At 36.5% G+C, this 26,497-nt stretch overlaps 1 protein-coding gene across 26 annotated transcripts in view; it reads right to left on the minus strand.

The window, feature by feature from the left end:
* The window catches only part of nbeaa (neurobeachin a), a 925,612-nt gene that overhangs the window by 196,101 nt on the left and 703,014 nt on the right, over window positions 1-26,497 (minus strand). For all 26 annotated transcript variants that reach the window (XM_051927338.1, XM_051927337.1, XM_051927335.1 and 23 more), the window contains 2 exons: window positions 3,549-3,666; window positions 3,345-3,447 (listed from right to left, as the gene is read on the minus strand). In XM_051927338.1, the coding sequence (XP_051783298.1) occupies window positions 3,345-3,447; window positions 3,549-3,666 (221 nt within the window). The remainder of the gene's footprint in view (window positions 1-3,344; window positions 3,448-3,548; window positions 3,667-26,497) is intronic.

Genomic DNA, 26,497 nt, shown 5'->3' on the forward strand with positions numbered 1-26,497 from the left:
GTTTGGTGGTATTATTCTGCTATCAGCATATAGCAAATCCAATAAAACTGGATTTGCAGAAAATGGTGACGCTAACCTCAGATGGTGTCTCATGTTAGGCAAATGCAATGTACTCGCTTCAGTATGGATACAACAGGTAATTTACTTCATATGGCAACAATGTGTTTTCCACCAGGAAGATCTTAGTACTGATCATGCATGAAGAAATGAGCCTTTAATAAAGGAGATAGAAATACTGCTTAGCACAGTAAATTCAATGTTTAACGGGTCATTCGCAAAGAGAAGAAAATTCAAAGAATTGGCAAATGTTTTAAAGATGGACTACATGTCTTTCAGGCCTATGAACATGGTGTAATAGTGTATGGGAGATGATTCAGACTTTTTAACTGACAGATTTCTAATAATAGGCCTTAAGCCTAAGACTCATCTAGCTGAACAGTAATGCAGTGTATTCTGGGAAAGGTGAAAGGCAAAGCATGATCTTAGAATGATTTGTACAGTCAGTCTGTTTTTAGATTTGAGTGGCTTTTGATTCCCATGGGAATCAACCTTGGCTTGAGTCATAATATTTTAGTAACATTTTAGTGTTCTGTCCACTCTGCTAGTGGAAACAAAGTCATGTGTATGCGCTTAATTTGGGTGAGATGAAGGGAGAGAGAGTGACTGTCTTTTATCTGACGTTTTCAAAAAAGTTCTCTCAATTCAGTTTTAAGTTTAGTTCAGTAGCGGTTTTGTTTACAAAAATGGAGTGTTTGGTTCAGTTGCTGCCTTTCTGACACTTCAGAAGGGCCATAGACATTTAAGTGGAGCTTGCTATCTGCTGGACATTTGGAAAGAAGCTCTCTCTGGCAAGAAATCTTTCATTTTTCTCTTAAAGATACGAGGGGCATTCAATTATAAACAGGAATTTTCATGTTCTGTTCTTATAAAGAGTGCAAGGTAGACATGTCTCATTAGACAAACATATGCATGTTTGAAGGTGTCATTAGTAGTGCTAGCTGCTCTTTCTCCCCTTCCTGTCAGTTGTAATCAATATGTCAGAGCAGGAGGTACAAAGTAGTGTTGTGCAGTGGATTATTATTAAACTTTTGACAAATAAAGGAGTCATTCCATCTCAGATTTATTCCAGACTTAAAAATCAGTTTGGGGATGAGTGTCTCTCTCAGTCTACAGTGTATGATTGGTACAAGTCATTCAGAGAGGGTCAATCATGTCTTAACGGTCCACTTAAGGAATTCTTAGGAGGGATGAAATTCAAGTTGAATGAGGAGGTTATTGATGCTGTACAAGAACGGGTCAACATGCAGTCAAAAGACTTCTACTCTTCTGGGATTAAGAAGCTTCTTGAGCGCTGCAACAAGTGGTTTGCAGTGGCAGGAGACTACCTATAAAAATAGTGTGTAAGTCATTTCATTGTATTCAATAAATAAAGTGCAGCTCACAAATTCCTGTTTATATTTGAACACCCTTCATATATAACCTGTAACTAAGGAACTAGACCACCTGGGAAATGTCATCTGTGACGGAATGAAGACTGCATGATTACTGCATGGCTGTATAATTCTTTGTATTACTTATATTTCCTAATATTGGTTATTATGTAAATACATTATTTTAAGAGAAAGCTTAAACTTAGTGTTCTTGCCCAATTATTAATTAGAAGAATAACTGAGGGACTAGAGTGATCATTCCATGTTTAACTGTGGTCTCTTAAATGTATAAACAACAGTTTGCAAAGTCCTCTATTGGTGGGAAATGGTTGGAAGTAAAGAAATTAAAATAAAAGAAGTTGAGTATGTGTGGTTCAATATGGAAATTGAGACAAAATTGTACAGGTTACAGTTAAACAGCTGATTTGGATATTTCATCCTATCATCCATTAAGAAAAAAAACCTTAGTTGGTATTTTTTGTGTGTTTCAGCGCAACGGCAAACGCGGGCGTTGTTTAGAACAAGTGTATCAGTATCTGATGATTGTGCCGCCTACTTCAGTGGAGGCAGAGCGTGCTTTCTCAGCGGCTGGCATACTTCTTTTGCACGAAGGTGCGCTCTCGCCTGGACGACTGCACGTGTTAATAATAATAAATTACATTTATATAGTGCTTTTCTCAGTACTCAAAGCGCTATCCACACAGGGAGGAACCGGGAAGCGAACCCACAGTCTTCCACAGTCTCCTTACTGCAAAGCAGCAGCTCTGTCACTGCGCCACCTGTGAGGATGCTGTGCTTTCTATACTGTTATTACCGCAACTAAAGATACATGTACTTCTATGACTGCATGAACTGCTTGTAGATAAGGTTAGTCTTTTATTTGTGTCAACATATTGCAGTAGTTTTATTAAAAATAGTCTGTTGTTCTAAAACCGTTCACATGTGAGATGCCCGGGATTCCCGGGAATGAAATGCAGGATTCTCATATTCCCGGGAATGGATAGACCCGTCTGGGAATGGATTCCCTAATTATGACATTATCAGTTTAAGCATATTAGTGCTTAAACTGGGGCCTTCATTTGGCTGTCAAGTAGCAATCCAGGGAAGAGGAGCTACTGATGATGCATCATTTTTCAGGTGAGGTTTTTGCTTTTTACTTATAAGTTTAGGTGTACATTGCAAATTACAATGTGTAATACACAATTACAGGTTGTCGTGTATAAAACATATTGCATAATGAGTTATTGTTATTTCGTTTAGTACTAGGAGTTTTCATTGAATGCTTTTATATGCAGGTTGCTCATTATGCTGAAGTTCATGCTCAGAGAAATTTTATTTTGCTCAGGGCTGAAAAAATTTGAAGTTATGCTGTACATAAATGAAGTGTACAAACAACATTAAAAGATGTTAAAGCCATTATAAGAAGCATAAAAGGAAAGTGGAATTGATGAGCAGTTTAATTTCTATATTATCCATTATCCAACCTGCTATATCCTAACTACAGGGTCACGGGGGTCTGCTGGAGCCAATCCCAGCAAACACAGGGCGCAAGGCAGGAAAAAAACCCCGGGCGTGGCGCCAGCCCACTGCAGGGCACACACACACACACACACCAAGCATTCTTGCATATTCTTGCAACATTGGGTGTGGTGCTGGGAATCAAGGTGTCAGTCCCTCACAACGCCCAATCGTACATACACCCATTTTAATTCACATTGGGCAATTTAGAATCGTACTTTAACCTAACACACAGGTCTTCGGCATATAGGAGGAATACTGGAGTGCAAAGAGAAAATTCCATGCAGACATGGGGAGAATGTGTAAACTCCTCACAGTCAGTGATCAGGCCTGTGATTTGAACCCAAGTCAAGCATATGAAGGTTGTTCATAGGGATGGTGCATTGCAGCTGTTACCTTGCTTGTGGCAGACCATAACTAGTGCCAACTCCAACTCTAGGTAAGCTGTAGACAACCTTCTTGACTGTTGCTTGATCGGGAAAGTTGAACATAACAGATGCTGTAAGTAAAAATATATGAAAAAAATAATTTAGCAATGTTAGAACAAAAAGATTTAACAAAATGCAGAATTCATTTTAATGCAGTATTAGAAGTACATACTTCTGTTTGCCATAAACACTTCCAAAGCAGTGTTCTGGAGAAGATACCGCCTGGAGAATACAGCTCGGATCTCACTGAACATCCATTTTCCATGAAGGCCTTCAGAATATGCAAGCACCTGGAAAACAAAAAGAACAGTGGCTTCTGTGATAAAAGCTCTGTCTCAATTAATAATGCACACAGGACAGAACAGATCATCTACTGCTGTAGAGTTACTTGTTTTTTGTTAATTCATATTGTTTTCTTTAAAGACAGTATTGTTAAATGTTGTTATATGACAGGCTGCATTAGTTATAAATAAATGTTTCTTGGATAAAGCAACATTACCTTTGTTTTTGTAAAACCTGAATTATTAAAAGCTTGGAAATATTCTATGCACTGTAAGTACATTATTATACTGTATGTTATTTTTGAAAAATAGATTCAATGTTTAAACATTTGCATCACTAGAAGAATCTACATTAAATGAAAAAATGAATCATGCAGCATGCTTAAAAGCAGTGAGAACATGTTTCTTTCCGTTAATCTAGTCTTCTCTATCCATTCCATTTTCCCCCTTCTTATACAATTCAGGGTCAGGGGAGCTGGTGCCTATACCACCAACAAGGTGCCAGTCTGTCGCTAGGTACACTCATGAACACTAGGCCGTATTTAAAATGGCATGCATGTTTTTGAGATGTGGAAGATTAAACAGAGCATCTAGTGCAACACATATGCAGACACAAGGAGGATATCCATCACACTACACAGATATGTCTTTGATAAACAAATAAGTATGTACAGTATATTTTTTGCAGTTTAATTGACTGGCCAGTTTATCTACTATAACAGTGTATCAGTAGAAGCTTAATTGGTGTTATTTGCTTCACTTTGACAGTAAGCACCTTTTGCACTTATTCCAATGCAACAATTGCTTCAGACTGGAGACCCTGGCCAGTTCTAGGAGACTGACTATACTGAATTTCTGGCAACCACTTATAGTTATTTCCTCAGCAGCTGAAAGCAAACACAGACTCTGAAGGTATCACAGACCCTGTAGGCAAAACAAACAGACATCATGAACCATACGTTCTTTTTCGACAGAGTAAAGGTACAGTTGATTTTGGAGCTCTTGAAGAGGTTAAAGTCACATGGTTTTCAGTAGCCAATGCCCGCCAGCTGGATTTGATCACTATCTCCCATCTTGACTACTTTATAACATGTTTGTGATTAGCAGCATGCAGCAAAAAGGGTTCTGGCTTCTCTCTTTCCACTGCAGCTGGCTCATATATCTTTTATGATTGGTTGTCTTGGCCACTCACCTCACCCACCTTCAGGTTTCTACTCTCTTTAATACTAAGAGACTCCTGGATAAGGGAAAGCCAGTGTATGAAACTTCAGGTCCCATTTCCTGCTTTTCCAGTTATGACATCTTACAACATTATACATTTTATATGCTTAAGGTTAGAAGGGTAGAAACCACATCATGGCAACAACAAAAAAAAACAACATGCATGACGAGGGCACACACACGCTGGTTATTTACTGCTCAGTGCACACAGATATACATTGATACATCTAGAGTAACAGCATGCTACTTGAGAAAATTAAATACATGTACAGTAAGTATATAATACAGTACAATAGTACATTCAATGGGAAATATTCATTCACATATCTATATATATAAAAGCCAAATACCACTGACTCATTCATCACAAAATTTCCCGAACCATGAAGACTTGGGACTTGAAATTTGGAATGTAGGTTACCCTTGGCCCGTAGGTGCTCGCTAAGAAACAGTTTTAAAAACTCTGTGGTGTAAGCGCGTTCTGGCTGTATGCCTGTCCACTTTTCACGAGGGAATTACTTAACGGATTTAGATGTGGGGTGGCACGGTGGCGCAGTGGGTAGCGCTGCTGCCTTGCAATTAGGAGACCCGGATTCACTTCTCGGGTCCTTCCTGCGTGGAGTTTGCATTTTCTCCCTGTGTCTGTGTTGGTTTCCTCCGGGTGCTCCAGTTTCCTCCCACAGTCCAAAGACATGAAGGTTAGGTGCATTGGCGATCCTAAATTGGCCCTAGTGTGTGCTTGGTGTGTGGGTGTGTGTGTGCGCGCCCTGCGGTGGGCTGGCGCCCTGCCCGGGGTTTGTTTCCTGCCTTGTGCCCTGTGTTGGCTGGGATTGGCTCCAGCAGACCCCCGTGACCATGTAGTTAGGATATACCAGATTGGATAATGGATGAATGGATGGATTTAGATCTGGTTGTTTTCTATAATTTGCTTGAACTTTCCCGTTGATTTTGAGACTTCTCTCATCGCGCTAAGTGCCATAGTTCGCTTGCAGTACCAATGTATTTATGCAAATCCAAGAGAATGGCTGTGGGCCGAGAGCAGGGGGACGGGGCCTTCCTCACTCACTCGCCAGCCTCTGTTCGAGTTGGTCTACATCTTGCTACGTGTTGGAGTGCATCTTGCCTCTGCTTAACTAGCGATACCTGTTTGTTCAACAGAATTATCATCTACAGATTGTTAAGGAGTAACGTTTGACATTTTTGAGAGAGAACTCTATGTGTTTTAGAGGGTAGCTGCTAATTGCCAGAGATATCACGGCCATGTGCTTTTCTTCCCACACGGGGATCTCCCTCCTGTCAGAGCTGAACACAATCAGATACAGTGTCAATGTCGACTGATTTTCAAAGTTTGTCCTGTTTCATTACTATGTGGGCGCAGTCACGGTGTACAGGTAGTGTATATATATATATACCAGTAACGGTGCACTGTACGATAACGTGCAGTGAATAAACTTGACTTGAGCATTCATAATTTTCATCCTCTGTACATTTAGCATTTGTTTGCTCAGAGGTTGATGCGCTTGCTGCTTTCTGACATAGCAGCTCTTCTTTGCTCCACCCTAGCGGCCCGCTTCTTCTCTTCTTTCGTTGGCATCTTTTCGCGTTAAAACTGATTAAGTCAGTGTTTGTGTTGCAGTTACTTAGTACGTTTTCCTTAATTTTTCAGTTAAGCTGGCACTTAAGTCTTCAATCTGCCTTAAGAATGATTTAAGATATGAAGAGGCAGGGGAAGTGATGACGAAGGTGGTAGGGAATGAGAATGGCGCCCGTATGCATGTGCCGCACGGCCACCCTGCTGGCCGCTGCCGAGAGTTGATTCTACAATAAAATAAAATAAAAACAAAAAGAGTAATAAAAATCATCACCCTGAAAGCGGATAGTAGACATCACATAGTATATGTGCACCAAATTTAAGTTCAATAGTTCAAACGGTTTGCGAGCTACAGGTGATTTAAAATCCTGGACAGACAAACGAACAGCCACGGTAGCGTATTACAGAAGAAGATATATATATATACAGTATATACTGTGTATATATATATATATATATATATATATATATATATATATAATATTCATTATTGATGGGTATAATCAACTTTGTAATATTGACCAAAGGCCAAAAATCTCAGTTCAATATGTTATCACTCTATATTTTAACTCAATAACATTTTAAAAAGTAGGAGTTAGGTGAATGCTTTATAAAGCAGCTTTGTTAACATAGACAGTATTCTATTTAAACTTTTACTAAAGTATTACTTTTGGTTTCTGTGAAATCAAGTTATTTTGGTTTACTTCTATTAATGTGTTTTTTTTATGAATTAGCTATTATTTTCTGAATAAAAAACACAACTACATGCTGTGTTGTAAACGTGTAGTTCATCCTTTCTGCACCCTTTCATCTATCTGGGTTGCCAGTATCGGGTGCTTTTACCTGCAGCAACAGGTGTACCAAGGCGCTCGCAATGAATGACATAACAGTCCATCAGACAGAATGCTAAAAACACACATACACAAAGTTAATGCATAGCTAATTTGCCTATTTACCTGTAATGCAAATTAAACAATCTCATATCAATAATGTATCAAACGTCAGAACAGGGCTTCCATGTGAAGATCATTTCTGTTTTGATGCTAAGGTTCATTCCACTTCTTAACAAGTATAATCTTAAATTTTTATGCTGCATGCTGACTGCAGCCACAGTCTCAAGTAACCTAGCAACTAGAAATGAGGGACCAAGATAACAGAGCTGAATGTCATAAGCTATATTGTACTTCTGCTAACTGAACTGCATGATTTCATAAACTGAAAGAAAGCCCTGTATTTTACATGCAAAATGTAAAACATCCATCAAGTCATTTACTGAACCTATCTATTTTTTTTGCTAAAGCCCCTAAATCATTATAGAATGAAGACAATCCCATCAACATTGGACACAAAGGGAAAAGCAACTCATGGTGAGGGTATGAATTTATTATCAGGCACATTTATAGACACACCGCCATGTTCACTAACATCAAAACTAACATGCACAACTTTTGGATATGGGAGGAAAACCAGAAAACTCAGAAAAACCCACACATGCACAAGGAAAACATGTAAAGTGTACATTGATGGTAACCAGTTATGGGATTCAAACCCAAGCTATTACAATCATCCAAAATGTAAAGCATGTATTGAAAAAATGAATGATGGGATGCCATCACGTTTGGTTGGACAGTGATTAATGTTACAGCCTGATATTTTTAGAGCCCTGGGCTTGAATGCTGGCTTGGAAGGTGTTTGCGGGGACCTGGCATGTTCCTCCCATAGCAGCATGGGATTTTCTCTAGTTAGTCCAGTTTTACTTTCAAGTAACCAAAAACTAGTATGTGTCATGTCTGTGAACAGACCCTGTTTGAGAGTGAGCCAGGAGCCAAATAAGCCAGAAACAGGGTCAACATTGGGAGATCAATTATAACAAGTGTCTAAGCCAAAACATAAGATCACAAATTTGTGATAGAAAAACAAGAGCTAAAGTCAATGATACTAACAATCAAAGAAAGAAAAGTTAGCAAAGGTAACAAGAGATTTGGGTTATGAATCTGCTGCTGACATGAGGAAGTGTTTTCGTGGGTAACCTTTAATTTTGTTGCATCATGATCTCAAAGGACATGTCCATAATAACCGGCGTGCTAGTCCTAATAATGAAAAACCAAAACAGCAGAGACCACAAGTTTACAAAATTATAGATGAAATGGTTAAAAAATATTTCCATATTTCCTAATTAAAACAAAAAGGAATAGAGAAATTTGGACACTAGAATTATATTCAGTACTTCAAAATGAGTGTAAAATACCCAAAATTGATACAGGAGTTCCTATTAAACTAGGAATTAAGGAAAGTTAATTCATGACTGTAAATTGGCTCTTTGTGGGTGTGTGTTCGAGTTAAGCTCCTGACTTGCACCTGATGCTGCCAACACTCAACCATATTCATTTACTTTCATAATGTTAAATGGTAGCAGTGCTCAGGTGCCCGTCAGCACTTCCTCCGGAGCTGATAAAGACGCTAGCCTCATGGTCTTCTAACGTTCTGCTGTGGCCCCATTGTTTCACTGTCCAGTTTGCAGCAGAACACTGAATCAGCTATTGAACAAAATGAAACTACATCACAAAATGGACAAAATGCAGATCTGGCTCCTCATCTTAAGGCGATAAAATAGAAGAAAACTTTTAACACTGACACATACACACTGACTTGTGATCCTTCCGTTTTACAGTTTCATTAATTGGCAATATAGAAAATGAATTTTACTACTAATGGGTATCACTGGAACACTGGTGGAACATTGATGAAGTGGAGAGATGCACAAATAAATTCACAAAAAGTAAATGACAGCTAGGAACATTATAAACTGCATTTAGGTTTATTGAACAATAGATGGATTGATAATTGCCCCTTTCAAAAAGTTTATTTTGTAGAAATGAAAACTAGCCACTATTGAAATATTGAATACTGTTTACATCAGCTTACATATAAGCTGGCAGATGTACAAAATAAGAGCTGGGGAATGAAACATAAGAGGTGAAAAGAAATACTCTTTTTTTCCACTTTCATTGATTCACTAATTCATTTTCAGAACCTGCTCTCTTTTCTATAAGAGTCAGAACCCAGACTGGGGGGAAAAAAGCAGCTTAAACTAAACCAATCCAAAGGCCCCCATGCCTCACAGGTCAGATTCATGCTTTTCAAACTTAATCAAGTAGGTGTTAAAAAAGATAAAAGTACTTCAACCTTCACATAGAACAGAGGCAAGAAGAAACACTGGATGTGAAGTGAGATGTTCCACAGAGGAAGGTTAAATCTGATGCTAATGCTCATTTAAAATGGTGACAGCCTGTAGTAGTGAAGCTTGGCCAGGCTGCTTTAATTTCTCCCCGGAATAGCTCCCTCCCGACCTTCTGCAGCACATCAAAGTCTCTAGAGCTCAATTAAAATTGGATTATGTTGAAATGGTCTATCTGTGGGACACTGCTATCACTAACACTTTTCTCTACGAATACTCCACATGACAGTTACTCATCCTGATTCAAACAGTTGTCATAGAGACAGCAAACTAAAGACACAGCAACTAACAACAAACACGAAAAGGTAAATGTACGCGGATCTTGAAATGAGCTGCTCAATGTTGAGATGCAGCTCTACTGTATATTCCATCTACCCAAATCCTGAGCTTGGTTAAACCCATTCAGGGCTGCAGGAGAAAGTGCTTACCCTGACATAAGACTGTCATGCAGAATTGTACACCAGGAAGTACTTATGACATACAGTAGCACAATAACAAAAAAAAGTTCTTTGATTGCCTTAACACTGCAGTACCATAGTAGCTTCACTTTAACTTACAATGACTCTTATTTGGTCAGACAAGAAGCCAATCTGATTGATTATACCACTAACTCAAACATTTGCTTAGTGGCACCACACATTGAGTTAAAAGCACTAAATGTCACCACATAATTATAAATTGCAAAATTCAACTTAGTAACTGGGAGCAGAATCAAAACCTAATTATGAATTCTAAAAGAGAGTTTTATTTGAACACCCACTATAACTTTTAATTTAAATAGCAGTAATATTATTCGACAAAATATATGTTGTTAATGCATCAATTTTTAATTTTTATTTATTTTTATAATTTCTTAGACCTGTTATTACCCTACAAGGCTATTAGATGCCAAAGGCCATCCCAACAGTTTTGGGCACAAGGCCGTGTCCCTCTCTGGACTGGATACCAATCTATCACGGTGTACATTTACACTTTCATACACACATTTATGAATGCAGACATGATTTAAAAATGCCAGTAAATCATAGTACGCTGATAAAAACCACACAAACATCCTAGCCTTATCTTTGTAATGGTCATGTGAGTTGCCCCATCTTCAGCTATTGCATGAATGCTCTTGTTTCCATTACCTAAGTGGTCAAGTCACTTTTGTAGTAACACGTAATTTCTCTGCATAATGTAATGATCGTCAGCTGCTTTTGGACTTCCTAGTTACATGACCTCCAGACACTGAGATGTTGAATGATAGCTTCTGTTTTGCTTTGGATCTTGTCTGATAGTAACATTGAAATCAGTAATGAAGAACTGCTAAATGACATGCACTTTATAAGGCTGTACGGAGTCATTTATGTTCTTTTGGAAGACTAGGGGGCTCTGCCCCCTGCTTGCTTCACTCGCCAAACCCCAGGTGGGCGCTATGCACCAGCCACTTCGCCTCTCTGCCGCTCATGTATGTGGATTTCACTTTCACCTAACAAACTAATCTTTGAATTCTCGCGGATACACCTCTTCATTGAGAAGAAACACTACTTTTCCCCGATGGCAACACGAATTAGACGATCTACAAGTCTCTGACTTAAAGTTTAAAGCCAAACAATAACTACAATCTTCTGCCATATCACCTATGTCCATATATTCGCTGTTTCGTTATTTTACTGAGTAATAATTTCTGTTTGTTAGTGCTAATGTGATCTTTACTATCAGTTTTTTGAGACTTTCGAATTTTAGTACTTTCATAATCTCTAACCTGCTCTGCATGTGTATCGCGCCAACGTTTTTGAAACTCTTTATGACGTTCTACATTGTCTTCTACTCTTTGTCTCTTATTTCCTACCCTGCATGGAGCTGAGAGAGCAGGAACTGTGTCTGACAATAGCATTCACACGAATGAGAAGTGCGTGGACCGTTAGCGTGGCTGTAAATGTTTGAGAGGAGGGCAGGACTTGTCAAAATCTCTTGGCAAAAAGTCTTCTCTCAGGACCTGAAATGATCTCTCACAGGAGTTGAAATTATCTTCGAGAAAGTCTTGTCTCAGGATTTCCTTTTATAATAGAGAGATATTTTTGTGGAATGTATTATATTTATTAATATGTTTCTTTTTTTTACTGAGGGCAAGTGGAAAAAAGAATTTTGCTTTCTTGATAACATACAGCAATAAAGCAACTAAAAAGCTTCCAATTCTCCACAGCTTAACCACTCCTCTTTGACTTGAAAAGCAGATGGGGTGCATTAGTCCTCCTTGAGTTTGACAAAGGCAACATAGGCTTTTATAATTTAGGCGTTGGGCTTCAGAACTTTTTAAGCTAAGCATTATTTATTATACATCAGCCAATGGCTTCAGATGGGGCTGTCAGGGATCAGCTCGGCTCATTATCAGGGTTTTGCAAACCCCACGTCAAAAATCTTGGGGTTATCCTTGATTCTGATGTTTATTTTAATAAACAGATCTCGTCCATTGTCAAGAGCTGCTTTTTCCAGCTTAGACTGCTTGATACAGTCAAACCGTTCCGGGGGCACTCAGATTTGAAGAAGGTATGCCATGCTTTTATTATATTGCGCCTCGACTATTGTGATTCACCTTATTTTGGAATCCGTAAATCTCATCTTTCTCGGCTGCAGATGGTTCAGAATGCTGCTGCTCATTTTCTAACTGGTTCTCAGAATGTTGTGTCCATTACCCCAATTCTGGCCTCGCTTCATTGGCTCCCAGTTGAATTTAGGATTCAGTTTAAAATTTAACTTTTGGTTTTTAAGTCACTGAATGGTACTGCCCCATCCTATCTGGCCGATTTGCTGGTCTCATATACACCAGTCTGCTCCCTACGTTCCTCTCAACAGCAATGGTTTGTCATGCCAAAGTCTATGATGAAGACTACGGGTGATCGTGCCTTTGTAGTTCTAGCACTAAAATTGAGGCATGATCTGCCAATTAAAATTAGGTCAGCATCATCAACTCAAATGTTTAAATGAAGACTTAAAACACACCTGTTTTCGATTGCCTTTAACAGTATTAGTAACTCTGGCATCAGTTTATTAATTTTTCATATTCACTGTTTTTCTGTTAATTGGTTCCTTTAACTTATTTGTTTTAGTATTTATGAAATTTGTTATGTTTTATGTTTGTTTTTTGTTTGTTTATTGATTTATGTTTGATATTTTTTGATCTTTTTGTACAGCACATTGGTTTACACTTATGGTGTTTTTTAAATTGTGCTTTATGAATAAATTTTGATTTGATTTGACCTCAAGTCAGCCTCCCGACTCACTTTCCGTTTTACTTTCTGCATATACTGTATTTGTCTCTAGTTTTGGAACATTCCTAAACATGGTTAGTTAACTATTGGCTAAGATTCCCAACCTGATGTTTACAATTCTGTTTATTCCTAATAAACTAGCACTTTTAATAACTATTTTATTCATACATATTCTGCAATGGGCTTTTTGCAGTGTATTATTCCAACAAGATAAACTAAAAAGAATCTTTAGAATTGATTTTTGAAACATGGCTCAGATTGGCCTTTTCTGAATTTGTGGGTTTGTTTAAGTTTACTTAAACCATTTGGAAATGTAATCTAAAATAAAATCAAGCATACCTTGCTATACATCAGATTTATTAATAAATCCATATTGTTTATATTTTTTACTAGTATTTCATGTTTTGTGTGTTTTATCACTGGTAATATTTTTACTTTATATATAATACCACAGGAGTTTTGGGAGTAAGCCTCTTGGGTCACAAAATATGATAAATCCTGAAATATTAGTTTTTTAATACCATTAGTAAAATTTAAGAGAATAATACTCCCCAAAAACTGTAAAATTCAAAATGCTCATGAAATAAAAATACTGCATGTTAAAAGAAATACAAAAGGGGCGACTAACTTATTAAATGTGAAAAACAAAAATTCAAGTTTAACGCAAAATCCCTCCATCTAGTTTGTGAAGTTCCTTCACTCAGTAGAGGGTCACAAAGAGACAATGTCTGTGCAGGCGGCTGTGTCTGCAGGCCACTAACTAACACTGGATGGACCTGTCTCCTGTTTCATAGTGTATACGCCACTCTGTGTCACATTGGGACAATTCTACTATAAGAGACCTGCCCTAGGAAGGAGGTCCATTGTAGCGCACACACACACACACACACACACACACACACACAGAGTCTCTCACACAGGGTTGCCAGGTAACACATACATCTTTGGGATGTGGAATGACATGGAAAGAATGTGCAAACTTAACATAGAAAATAACTGGGTACAGGATTGAAACCCACTCTTATGAAGTAAAGACACAAAATCAAATATGGAACTGTAAATAAAAGTAGAAAATAAAAATGAGTATTGTTGATACGTATGACTGATAAAATATACAGTATATATGTTTTGGAAAAGAGCTCAGATTTATAAAAATCTCATTTGCAAGTTTATAGTAGAATCCTTTCTTAAAAATGAAATACCAAAATTTCCAAACAATTACACTGTCTTTTCCCTTTATATACAGTAAAACATCAACCCACATAGAAGTGGGAGAGGATGAAAAACTAGAAGAAGAATACACTACATATTCATCCATTTTCTGATCCTGCTTATACAGACTTGTTTATAGAGAACAAATATACATACATATTATATTGTGCACCTACAATAAAATATTCATGCTCTCTAAAGTGTCATCGGCACCCAGTTGCTATTTAGTTCATGGTTTCAGAAGCCATGTTTACATTATGAAAATGTATTTTTGCTGTGGTTGGCAAACACGAACCTAACTATCAGCAAGACAAGCAGACAGTGAAATTTCAGCAGGAATCATACAGCAATGACTGCTGTTCTAAATAGCAGTGAAGAATAGGGAACTACAGAAAGATTCATGTTATGATATGTGAAAGAAGTTACCCAACTGCTTAATGAGTTTTTTAACTGAGAACAAAAACAACTTTGCAAATTTGAAAAATACATTACAGGTTGTCCACTGGTGACATGCTGCTTACTGATTTTTTTTCTGTACTTTCTTTCAAGGGTCACGACTACACTAGCAGAAGTTGAACATAACAGGATGTCCATATGTAACTTATGCTATCATCAATTTCATTCATTGGTCACTTTAGATGTAATATATGCATATAGAATTAAGACTGCATGTTTCCCTTAATAAAAATAATAATAATAATTCATTACATTTATATAGCGCTTTTCTCTGTACTCAAAGTGCTATCCACACAGGGAGGAACCGGGAAGCAAACCCACAATCTTCCACAGTCTCCTTACTGCAAAGCAGCAGCACTACCACTGTGCCACCTGTGAGGACTTTTATCTGCGGTGGGCTGGCGCCCTGCCCGGGATTTGTTCCTGCCTTGTGCCCTGTGTTGGCTGGGCTTGGCTCCAGAAGACCCCCGTGACCCTGTGTTAGGATATAGCAGGTTGGACACTGACTGACTGTTTCCTTTAAGTTTATATGTCCATATATACTGCACTTGTTTATTGTCCTCCCTGTAGGCCACTCTGTGAATGACAGTACAGATTCATCCCAGTTTGAACATTAATGCATACATCTCAGCTTAAATTTCTACCTTCTAATTATAAGTTTTCACTGCTTCCATCTAAATTCAAACTCACTTTAAACAAGATGTACTTATACTAACTGTGGCACCACAAAAGAATAATACTGGATTTGAACAAGATAATTCTGAAGAATTAAAATACACCACATTACCCAGTTATACACAGTGTATACGTATTATGCATTTTGTACAACAAGCACATTTTACAACTAAAGTTGCATTGCAGGTTTCAACAATTAATAAAAAGCTACCATTCCAATTTTTGGCTTTAATCAGTAAGCATGTACTGTACAGTGGACAGACAGACGTTACCAGTGATGTGGAAATAAAATGTAACGTAGTGTACAGTTTATCACACTTTACTATAAGCCAATGCAGACAAGCATAAGGTTGTTATCTGTGAGAGATGAGCATTAACCTGTGCTGCAACAACTTTTTCAAGAATTTTTGAAATGAAGTGTAAGAACATTTACAATCACACCTAAAGTGAAAACACGGTCAAACATCATAAAATGGAGTTTACAAGAGAAAAAAGGGTAATGGTAGAAGAAAGGAAAGGCCAGACCATGAAATTAGAAAGCCTAATAGCTGCCTGAATTGATTGTCAAGATTTAAATTTTACAGTCTCACTTATGTTCAGCTCAAATAAATAAATAATGTATACCAACAATTAACTAAATAAAAATCAAAGAAGAAAAAACGTATAGATCCTAAAATACTGCCAACATATGGGAGCACGCTAACCAATGGCTTCTGTCTTATCATAAGGATATTTAGATTTGTATAACAGATGACAATAAATTTGTCCCATGAAGTTGCATGCATTAGTCTGGCTTAGAAAACAATTCTGTCCTATTTTGGTTTGGTTCCTGCTCTGCAGCCGTTTACTCAAGACATGGTATTGCAATAAGTGGATCTGGTAAATGGACTCTTCTATAATTCGAGCACATCATCTTATATTTACAGTCACATACTGTACATTATATAACTAACGTCAACTAGTGAATTAAGAAAAGTTGCTGTCACCATTAAAACTAACATAATTTAATTATAAGTTTGTGAGAACACTCCAGTGTCCCATTTACATTTTATATCACAGTTCTATAAGGATTAAACATGTGCACACCTCAGTGTAAAATCAACCCTACAGTATTCTGCAGTTTTCGTTGTAGAAATTACAAGAAGCACAGAGCACCACTTGACCTGACCCCTTTCCATAGCTCCTTTTGAGATAGAAACTCCTACATTTCATAAGCAGCGGCACTTACGTAGGTATAAAGAAATTGGGGTGGGGCCAAAGAAAATATATTAACTTTAAAACAGCAGAGATCACAAATTTGTCAAGGCAACAAAGCTCTGGTTTAAGCTAACAACTAAAGCCCCCCTTAGACCCTGGGTCTTGACAAAGTACAGCCCATTTTTGAAGCCCAGCTGTAAAAAATGCCATTTAATGAACCTGTCTTGTGAAGCTGTCCCCATCCTGTCAAGCATGTCAGGGAGTGACAAGCACTGGGGACAGGCCGCCTCCAGTCATAGACAAGCCTGCCAGCTGGAGACTTCAGTCCCAATCTAATCACACCACCAGAAAATAACGTTCACATTTCTTTAGGCTTGTCAGGATGGGGTTGGAAAAGGAAAGAAAAGATGGCTGCAATGCCTTTTGTTTCAGTGGCATAGGAGATTTGCACTGAGTAATTAAAAGGAACTACTGGCACATGTGCTTTATGCTGTTCAAAATTACAAAAACCCCACATGGTGATAATGCAATTTCCCTTCTTTTAAAGACAGAGATAGACATGACAGGGTCAGGCTTTATTGTGCCTGGAAGACATCAGATGCTGAAAATATTTTGACAAATATGATTAGAAGCTACTCACAGGTGATGCTTGTATTTATTTTGCCCTTCTTCCTTCACAGTGTGGCAGTATATCCAATAAAATGCATTTTATACAAAAGGGAAAATTTCATTTTAACACAGATCAGAGCCATTTTTATATTTTTAAGGAAAACCAGCTACGTACAAGAAATTGTCTAGGAAGCATTACAAATAGAAATGGGAAATGAAGGAATAGCTTCAGTTCTAACAGTGTTTCTTCATTTTCAATGGTAAATTGAAAATAGATTTCCTATTTAACTCATACAGTTAGATAGGGAAGTTAAAGATTTAAATTAAAGGCAAGGATCATCCCTATATTAGGTATATATCAGATGGAAAAAGGAATATGTATTGTTTAATCAAAAATAGCATGTCTTTTATAAAATTGCACTAGTATATCATTCAGCATTTCACTTTATTTGTATTTTTTTTTAATTGTTAACAATGTTTGAATTTTACATCTGCTTTATTTTTTGATACCTCTCAGTGTGATAAGAACTTGTTAATAAAATGTTTTTTAAATACATCCTAGTAAAGCAGAAATGTCACAGATGTTTTTGTTACTTCTTGTTGATTCATCGTAATTCAATAAAGTAATTAAAGAATCACCAATGTTAATCGATGTTACTAAAATGAATAATATTCTAATTATATTCACACTTCAAAAGCAGGTATATTTTCTGAATGATAAATAAGCAGAGTGTTGTATACAAAGTAAGGATTAAAAAAAGATTACCTACAAGAATGAGATAAGCAACTTGTTATGTTCATTTGAAATGACTGAAAATAATCAAAAATGGTTTTCTCTTGTAGGATATACAATAAAAAATAACCATCATTACCCAATATAAGCTAAAACAGCAGTATTAGTTGTTAAACTAGAAATAATTATTCTTATAAAACCAAATTTCTACTACTATTGTGTTGCAGTGACATTACACGTTAACTCAGGCTATACAGCCAGCCTCAATCCTGTCAAAGAGCTTGTATGAAATTCAATATAAGATAGTGTTTCTGTTACTCTGTGTGACAGACAATACTTTCTAAGCAGAAAAAGCTAAATATTTTAAATGAAACACTAAGTGACACATATGCCGTCTGGAGCTCAGACTACTTACATAATGTCAGTGTTAACAGAGAAATGCATGATAATGTCTTAAGGTTTAACAACCTTTAGGTAGAGTTTGTTGCAAAGATTTTGTTGGAATTCCTTTACTGTTTACTTTACTACTTTACTACTCTACTACAAGGTTTAGAAATAAAGTGCTACAGAGACTAAGGTGCCTAATCATTTCAATATAATCTGGGACACTGGGATGCAGAACTATCAGGAGCTGCCAGAGTACTCTCACTGGGTTTCCTTACCCTGAAAGTGACTCTGGGAATTGCTATAGAAGTAACAGCAGGGATGAATTTACAACAAAATCAGCAGTTTTAAGTTAATACTTAAAGTGTACAAATTGAAAGTGATTTCATTAATACAACTTAAGGATTCATTTAACACTGGTGACGTTGCTATATTTACAAGTTGCTCCCTGCTCCTTGAGTGGCCCATTAAGCACAGAGTAAGGAACTTAGTTGGGGCAAAAGTTACATTTCTAGGTAGGTATTGCGGCCATAGCGGTAAAACAGTAAAAGAGAGAGAGGGAGTTTGAGAGTGACGAGTATGTAGCAATGTTGTGAATATTAGGCAAGTAAGCACACCAATTAATTGCTATTTTCTTTATTAGACAATGCTGTTGTCCCTACTCTCATATATATAAATGCAATGTACAAAATTAAACTCATTCAACAGAGAGAATAAACTTACACATGAATCTCAACAAATATTGAAAAAAGTAAGTCTGAGGCAAGTATTACTGGACAAGACAAGAACACAAAACTATAATTAATAACCATGTAAGCAAATCATTAAAAAAATTAAATCAACAAAAAGGTTAAATTAGATGAAAACAAGCTTGAACCAAGGATGAATCCCTGGCTGTATCATAACAGGAAGGTAGTGACACCAGCTAGAAACCTGGATGTTGGATATGTTCTCTGGTCATTGGATACTTGACCACAGAGGTGTATGATTATTAGTTCTATACATGGATGTGTGTGTATGTGCGTCACGTGCATGTGCATGGAAGATAGCTTAAGGGCACTGGTGAGCTTAATTACCTGCCGAACCAGTGGTTGACACTGTGATCTAATACCATCTCTTTTTCTCCCTCTGCAGAACGTAAGACTGACAACCACTCCACTGCTAACATCACTTCCGTTGTCCACCCTCCTGGACCCGTCCCTTTCTGCTGAGTGGCTATATAACCTGGAACCGGCCATCTTATTCTCTGTTCTGTTCCCATGTCTGGAAAAACGTCTTTGAAAATGATTCCGTGTTGCATTATTGTGCATTCCTTCAAATTATACAGGGTCACCAGGATGGTTCCCCAACTCTTTTACTTTTTTGCAGTGTTCTTATCTTTCCTTTAATCTGTTATCAGAACTGGATCATTTCAATAATGAATCACAAGTAGGCTGAATTAATGCTTGAATCGCTGGGTGCTAGGTTGGAACCAACTACATATGAGACATCATTCCATCACAAGGCATGCAGACGCACACAGTCACACTCACTCACTCATATACCAGAAAGTACCCACACGCTGATAGTCTCTAATGATACTGTATATGGCCACTGGATTACCAAAAATCCCAAGAGCTGAAAGAAGAGAAAACATAAGTCTGTAGTGTTTACATTCCAGTCTTTATAAGGACAGCAGAAGGGAAATTGAAATGAGAAAGCTGAAGGGAGGAATAATACACAGATGCAGGTGTGTATCACTGTATTTGTGGAGTTTCTCTGATGCATAGTGGAACAATTTTGGGGGTCAGACTGGACTAAGGTGGCTAAAGAAGCAAAATACAGGGTCATAGTAATTACTGAGAAGGGCAATAAGAAAGATATTTTCAATTATAGAACGCTCATGCAAATTCTACCTTCAATTTTTCACTTGTTTCCCAAGCCTACATCTCTCCATGCAGCGTTTCAAGGGTTTGGATCTTATCCCAGCAGTGTTTGTGCAAGGCAGGACGCAAATCTTGACAGGGTGCAAGTCTATCGCAGCATATACTCACTCACAAAGCCTCACTCAAACACACTAGCCTGATTTACAATTGCCAATCAACCTAACATATGCATCTTCTAGATGTATAAGGAAACCAGAGTATCTATACGTCTGGCTGACTGCCGAGTGTAAACTGACTCATTCTGATTGATTCTAGATGTGTGAACGTGTCTTGCATAGACTGGTGCCTCATTTGGGCCTTTAACTGGAATATTAACAGATTCACAAAAAGTGCAGCTTCAGAAGAAGAATTGTAAGCCATTGTTGTGTATTGTCTGTGCATTTTCTGCTAATTATTTCTATTCTGCTATTTCTGTTGTCTCTTATTTGTTTAATTAAAAAAAAAAAAAAAGCATTGACAAAGGGTGGCATGGTGACACGGTGTAAGTGTTATAGTCTCATGAATCTATTATCCTTGGGCTTCTGTACGCTGTTGATGTCTGCGTGGAGTTTCCATTTTATCGTTGAGTCTTTAAACCATATCTGGGTGAGCTATTGGGACAACTTAGATATTAGTTAACATTTCATGTTCTGATGTTCATGCTAGGGTTTTTCTCCAGGTACTGTGGCATTCCTCCATTATTCCTAGAGTTGTGTGTTAATTGGTGAATGTAAATTGACTCTGTGCAATTATGGGTGGGTGAATATATGGGCCTTATAATGAAATACCCCCCCCCCCGGTATTGGAAAAAGTGGATTTGAGAATTAATATATGCATGTAAGATGAAGAATGAATATAATTAAATCTGCAAAAAAATATATCACTCTATGTTGTCTGCATTTAAAAATACAATATGCAAAGTAGTGTGGGGTTCAGTAACATTTGGTGACACCCCTGGATGTCCATTATAAAAGTCTGTGAAACAACAGTAGGAACAAACTCCAGCCTCTTTTTGGCCATCTTATTCTATGGGAGACTTTTAGTGTGACTTGACTTGTTCACACCTGCATTATTATTGCTACATTATTTGATTCCTTTAATTCATCTGGAGGGAAGACAAGCTGAGCCCTTCTGACCTCAATTTTCTGTCAAAGAAACAAATTTCTTTTTTGCAAACTAACTCAATTTTTCTCATGTCAACCTTTACCTTGGCTTTAAAATATTAATCTCATTTCCATTTCGCAAGGAATATACATAGATTTGCAGCACTGGGACCCCGTTCAACTAAATGTACTACTAAGACCTGCTCTTTGACTACACCACTCAAGCTGAAGTATTATTTCTCCTTCTATTGATGTCATTAATGTTTGTGTCTTCAAGTATTTCACTTAATCTAAATCTAATTAGAATATTGGAAGCTATGATTTTGATAAAAAAATCATTACAATGTACAACTAAACAGGATTCTCTGATGTATTGTTGTAATTTGTATAATCTTGAGGACTTCCGTTTATTGAGTGTTATAATAAAAAACACAGCAAGCATGACCAAGATTTTTCAGCAGAGTAAATCTACTTAAAATAAATTGTAATGTGCCCAAATTAAATTTCAACACTTTTTTAAACATTTCACATCCTAAGGAACTGCTTTTTGAAAACAACGGTTTCTACCTTTACATTGTACAAATAAGTATATCTGTTAGTGTAAAGGCATGGTTGTATAAATCTGTTTTATGTATGTAAATATTTCAAATTGGCTTATACAGAAGAATATATCAGTATAAAATTGAGAGAAAGCAAAAAAGAAAATATTTTTGAAGAGGATGCTATAATCTCTTCCACAGTTTTAGCAGATTTAAAAATTGCATCATTGAATATCAAAGAGAAGATTTCATCTGATTTTTGACATATGACAACACTTAAGAAACACTGTGCATTTAAGACTTTTTTAAGATTTAAAAGTCATTCTTGAGAGATGTTTTTCTTTAATTTCCTCTAAAAATTCCCATATCTTAACTTAAATAAAGTAGCAGCTCTCTAATACAGGTATTGAAAAATAAGATACAGATTTGCATAATCAGTGTCACTATAAATTTAGTATCAAGACACACTCTGGTAAGACCATGCTGTTCTGGCACTTTGGCAAAGCAACATGATACATGGATGAATATGCATTATGTACAAGGCACAAATAATTTTCTTAAGTGTCCAGTCAAATTTGTCAATAAAAATATTTCAGAAGATACAGCGTATTTCATGCATATTGCTATGGGTATGCACAGATGCATCACTTTCTTTTGAAGGATAATTACATGTCAACAGAAATAAGACATTCCTCAGTAAACATGGAATGAAAGTGCACAATGTCTGTGATTTATACTTAACTCTGGGGCAGGGTTATATATTTCCTTATTAGTTAAAAAAAAATGTGGCATACATAGACTAATATAAGCTTTGTTAATCACAGAAAGGCTTAGAACTTCTTAATGGCTTATTGATAACTGACAATGAGGCTGTAATAAATGTAATTTCCATTTCCTTAATTAACAAAATGAATACTCCTCTTTGTGACTCTTCTCTTGAAGCTATACATGTGTGATGTACTACACTAGAAGGCTCACTGCTACAGAGTAAAACAGGTTTAATTATTGACTGTGGCCTGACAAAACCTAATTTGCCAACCTTATATTAACCCAAAGGTATAAACGTCTTTCAGTTCAGAGAAAATTAATTTATCTTGGTCCAACACGATATCTTTTTAGAAGCATCACCTTTCAATATGCTGTATTGACTCGAATCAACTATACCTACGTTTCTTTGATATTTCCAAAAATGTGGAGCTACTGGAACAGTTTAAGCATTGTGTATGATGTGTACACAAGAAATTCCACAGTACAATTAGGTTTATTTTTATAGTTTTAATGAAATTCAAAGCAAAAAGAATTAACAAAAAATGATAAGTGAAATAGAAAAGCAACACAAAGAAATAACTTCTTATCTACAATAGTTAAGCTTCATGCTTACATGTCTTAGTTACATTTACTTACAATGCTTTATTCATTACTATTTACGCAACACTACAAATTTTGCTACATATATTTTTTTTATATTTGTTAGTATGCACTCAGGTGTGATGAGGATGGATAGGATTAGAAATGAGTACATTAGAGGGTCAGCTCAAGTTGGACGGTTGGGAGACAAAAATCAGAGAGGCGAGATTGTGTTGGTTTGGACATATGCAGAGGAGAGATGCTGGGTATATTGGGAGAAGGATGCTAAGGATGGAGCTGCCAGGGACGAGGAAAAGAGGAAGGCCTAAGAGAAGGTTTATGGATGTGGTGAGAGAGGACATGCAGGTGATGGGTGTAACAGAACAAGATGCAGAGGACAGAAAAATATGGAAGAAGATGATCCACTGTGGCAACCCCTAATGGGAGCAGCCGAAAGAAGAAGAAGTATGCACTCAGGTCTCAATTCGGGTGGTTTCATCATCTGTATCAGCGCATGCTTCCAACTTATATACATTTAAAAGCAAGTAATCTATCTTCTTATCTGATCTTATTTTGCTGTTACCGTAGAATCATAGCAGAGTGTTGGAAATGCTCCATTAAAATGGAGTAGGGGATTAAACAGAACCTTTCATTAAATATGTAGCATTATATATAGCAATATATATGTAGCATTATTATACTAGCATTTTTTTGTCAATTGAATTCTGTTTTTTGTTTGATTGGCATACATATTGCAATATGCAATAATTTAGTTCTAATTCAGACCCAGAATGTTTACTCATTGTTTGATCTTATGCTAAGTATATTTATCTAATAAGGCTACTGCACTTGCTTTGTGTCTTATTTCTGTTTAGTTTATCTTTACATATTTGAAAATCGCCAACAGATTGAAATCATATGTTCATAGCTATGAGGTTGCCAGCGGTACTGTATGTCAGTGTCAGTGATACATATACTTTTGTTTTCTTCTGTATTCCAAACAAGTTGGAAATTTCTAAACTGCACAAGTTTCGCGGATTTGTGGGGGCCTTAAGGTGTTTTATTTGAAAATGTTCATACACCCAATGAGTTAGAAAAACTTTCATTTCTATTGAAACCTACATAAGAATTTAAGGTATGGCTCATAAAAAAATCTGAGCTCAAATACAAGTGACACCTAGAAGTATTAGCTTTAAGAGCCATTAACTGTAATGAACATAACTTACAATATCAGACTGAAAATTTAAATTTAGTAAAACATCAAGATTCAATTGAGAATGTTGAATTCAGAAATAACAAGACATACTTTTTAGCACTTGATACATTTTATGGACAGTTTTAATAAAAGAATACAATGCTTATGTAAAGACAGAGATGCAGTTGTTCAATGGTTGATGCTACTACCTTCTAGCTCCAAATGTCTTATTAAAAAATTGTATTGCAGGGACATTGTGGCATTTTACACAATCTCTCTGTGTCCTTGAGGGTTCTGTTAGTGTATTCTGGTTTCCTCCTTCGTAATAAAACTGTGTGTTAAGTGAATTGGTTATCTTTGTGTTGAGTGAATAAAATATGCAATAGTTGGTATACGCTTTGGTTCTTAGTCCATGTCTTGTGAATTACCACTGTAAACGTATATTTAAACAGTTGACGACATGGTTGTATAGTTGTCCATGACATTGCATTATGGGTCCACAAGGGTGCATGTGAGGAATTTGCACATTTTTACCATATGCACTTAACAGCTTCAATTTGCCTCCAATATCCTAAATGCATGTCATTTAGATTAACTGTTGACTTTAAATTAGTTTGCTATGATTGTGGGTATATTTTTAATTTTAGCCTGTAATAAATGAGTATCCTTTCCAGGGTTGGTTGTTACCTTTCAACCAGTATATCTAGATTTGGTGCTAATGAAGTTCCAATGTGAAGGTGGATAAAGCAGTCCCAAACAAAGTCTAGATGGATCAAAATGTATCCACTCCGTTCAACAAGTTACCAAGTCCGTCAATACAGAGACAGAAACATCGTGATGCTTCAGAATGACGGCATGAACAGCCTAAATAATAAAATATCAACATTCTACTAAAAGCAAGTATTGACTTCTAATTAAGATAACAGGTTTTGACAAACATCGACCACCACTGCTGTACTCCTGGAACTTAGCTGGAGACCAGTGGCTTATCCATTTCCTAATGTAATTGTGACCTTTTGAAATTTGTAGTGTACACATAACGCAATCTAACTGATACCATCTTGTGAAATCCTGAAAATGTGTATTAGTGGACTGCCTGACCAGTGCATTTACTTTACATTACAGGAATAAGCTAAAGTGATTAAATTCAAAGTTCCCCCAATTCAGATCCTTTCTCTCACATGGGATCACAATTTTAGCAGGATTCCAAAAGCACTTACCAAATCAATCAATTACCTTCCAGTCTAAGATATTTGGCTACAAAATAATAGAATATCTTGGCTCTAATGGTAAGCATTAAAACTGGAACAGATGAAATAAAAAATTGGGAGTGCGCTCCCCTGGACTTTCTCGTATACTGAGATAAAGGAAAAGGACATCAGAACCACTTCAGTTGTGCAATATTTCTCAAATATCATATCTGTTTCTCATCATAACTAATTAATAATATCGATATACAGTACAATCATTTATCTCTATTTATATTCAAACATTATATTAAAATGATATTTTCGCACTTAGGGAGGTCGAAAACGGTGGTGGAATTTTTTCATGATTACATATGCATTACCTAGATTACGTACAAAGTAAAAAGAGTCATAGTCACCTGAAAACAGAAAATGTGTCAGTATTATATAATATTTGTAGCAATAAATTGTTATAGGTAAAACTATATTTAGCTACATTTAATTATGATATTGATGGCGGAAATAAAAAAAATTAAATGTATTACCAGGAACACAAGGGGACGTAGCAGCTTATCGTTCCCATTAAATCTTTATATTTCCATGGCATGTTCAATGTTTACTCGTTATTGTTAAACTGATGACGTATAAATTAAAATAAAATTAATAATAGTTATTGAAAGGATATGCGTTTTATTAAATACAGTTTTTAATAGCATGCACACATTTATATTTCCATGAAACAAAAAATTCAGATGGTTGTTTAAATAAAATACTACTTCCGGTTAAGAAATTTGTCTCAAATTATTTATCTGTTTGCTTTTTATCATTATACATATCTATACAAAATTTGGATCATCTGTCTGTAATTATAACCATAGTTTACTTGAAAATTTGTGAAAGTATTCAGTTAAAGTAGCACTTCTGGTTGCCGGAAGTGGCTGAAAAGTTGATAGGATTCCTTATTTTTGATATAAAGCAGGTCTACAAATTCCCAG

This window comes from Erpetoichthys calabaricus, chromosome 4 (assembly GCF_900747795.2).
Source record: "Erpetoichthys calabaricus chromosome 4, fErpCal1.3, whole genome shotgun sequence".
NCBI classification, from domain to species: Eukaryota; Metazoa; Chordata; class Cladistia; order Polypteriformes; family Polypteridae; genus Erpetoichthys; species Erpetoichthys calabaricus.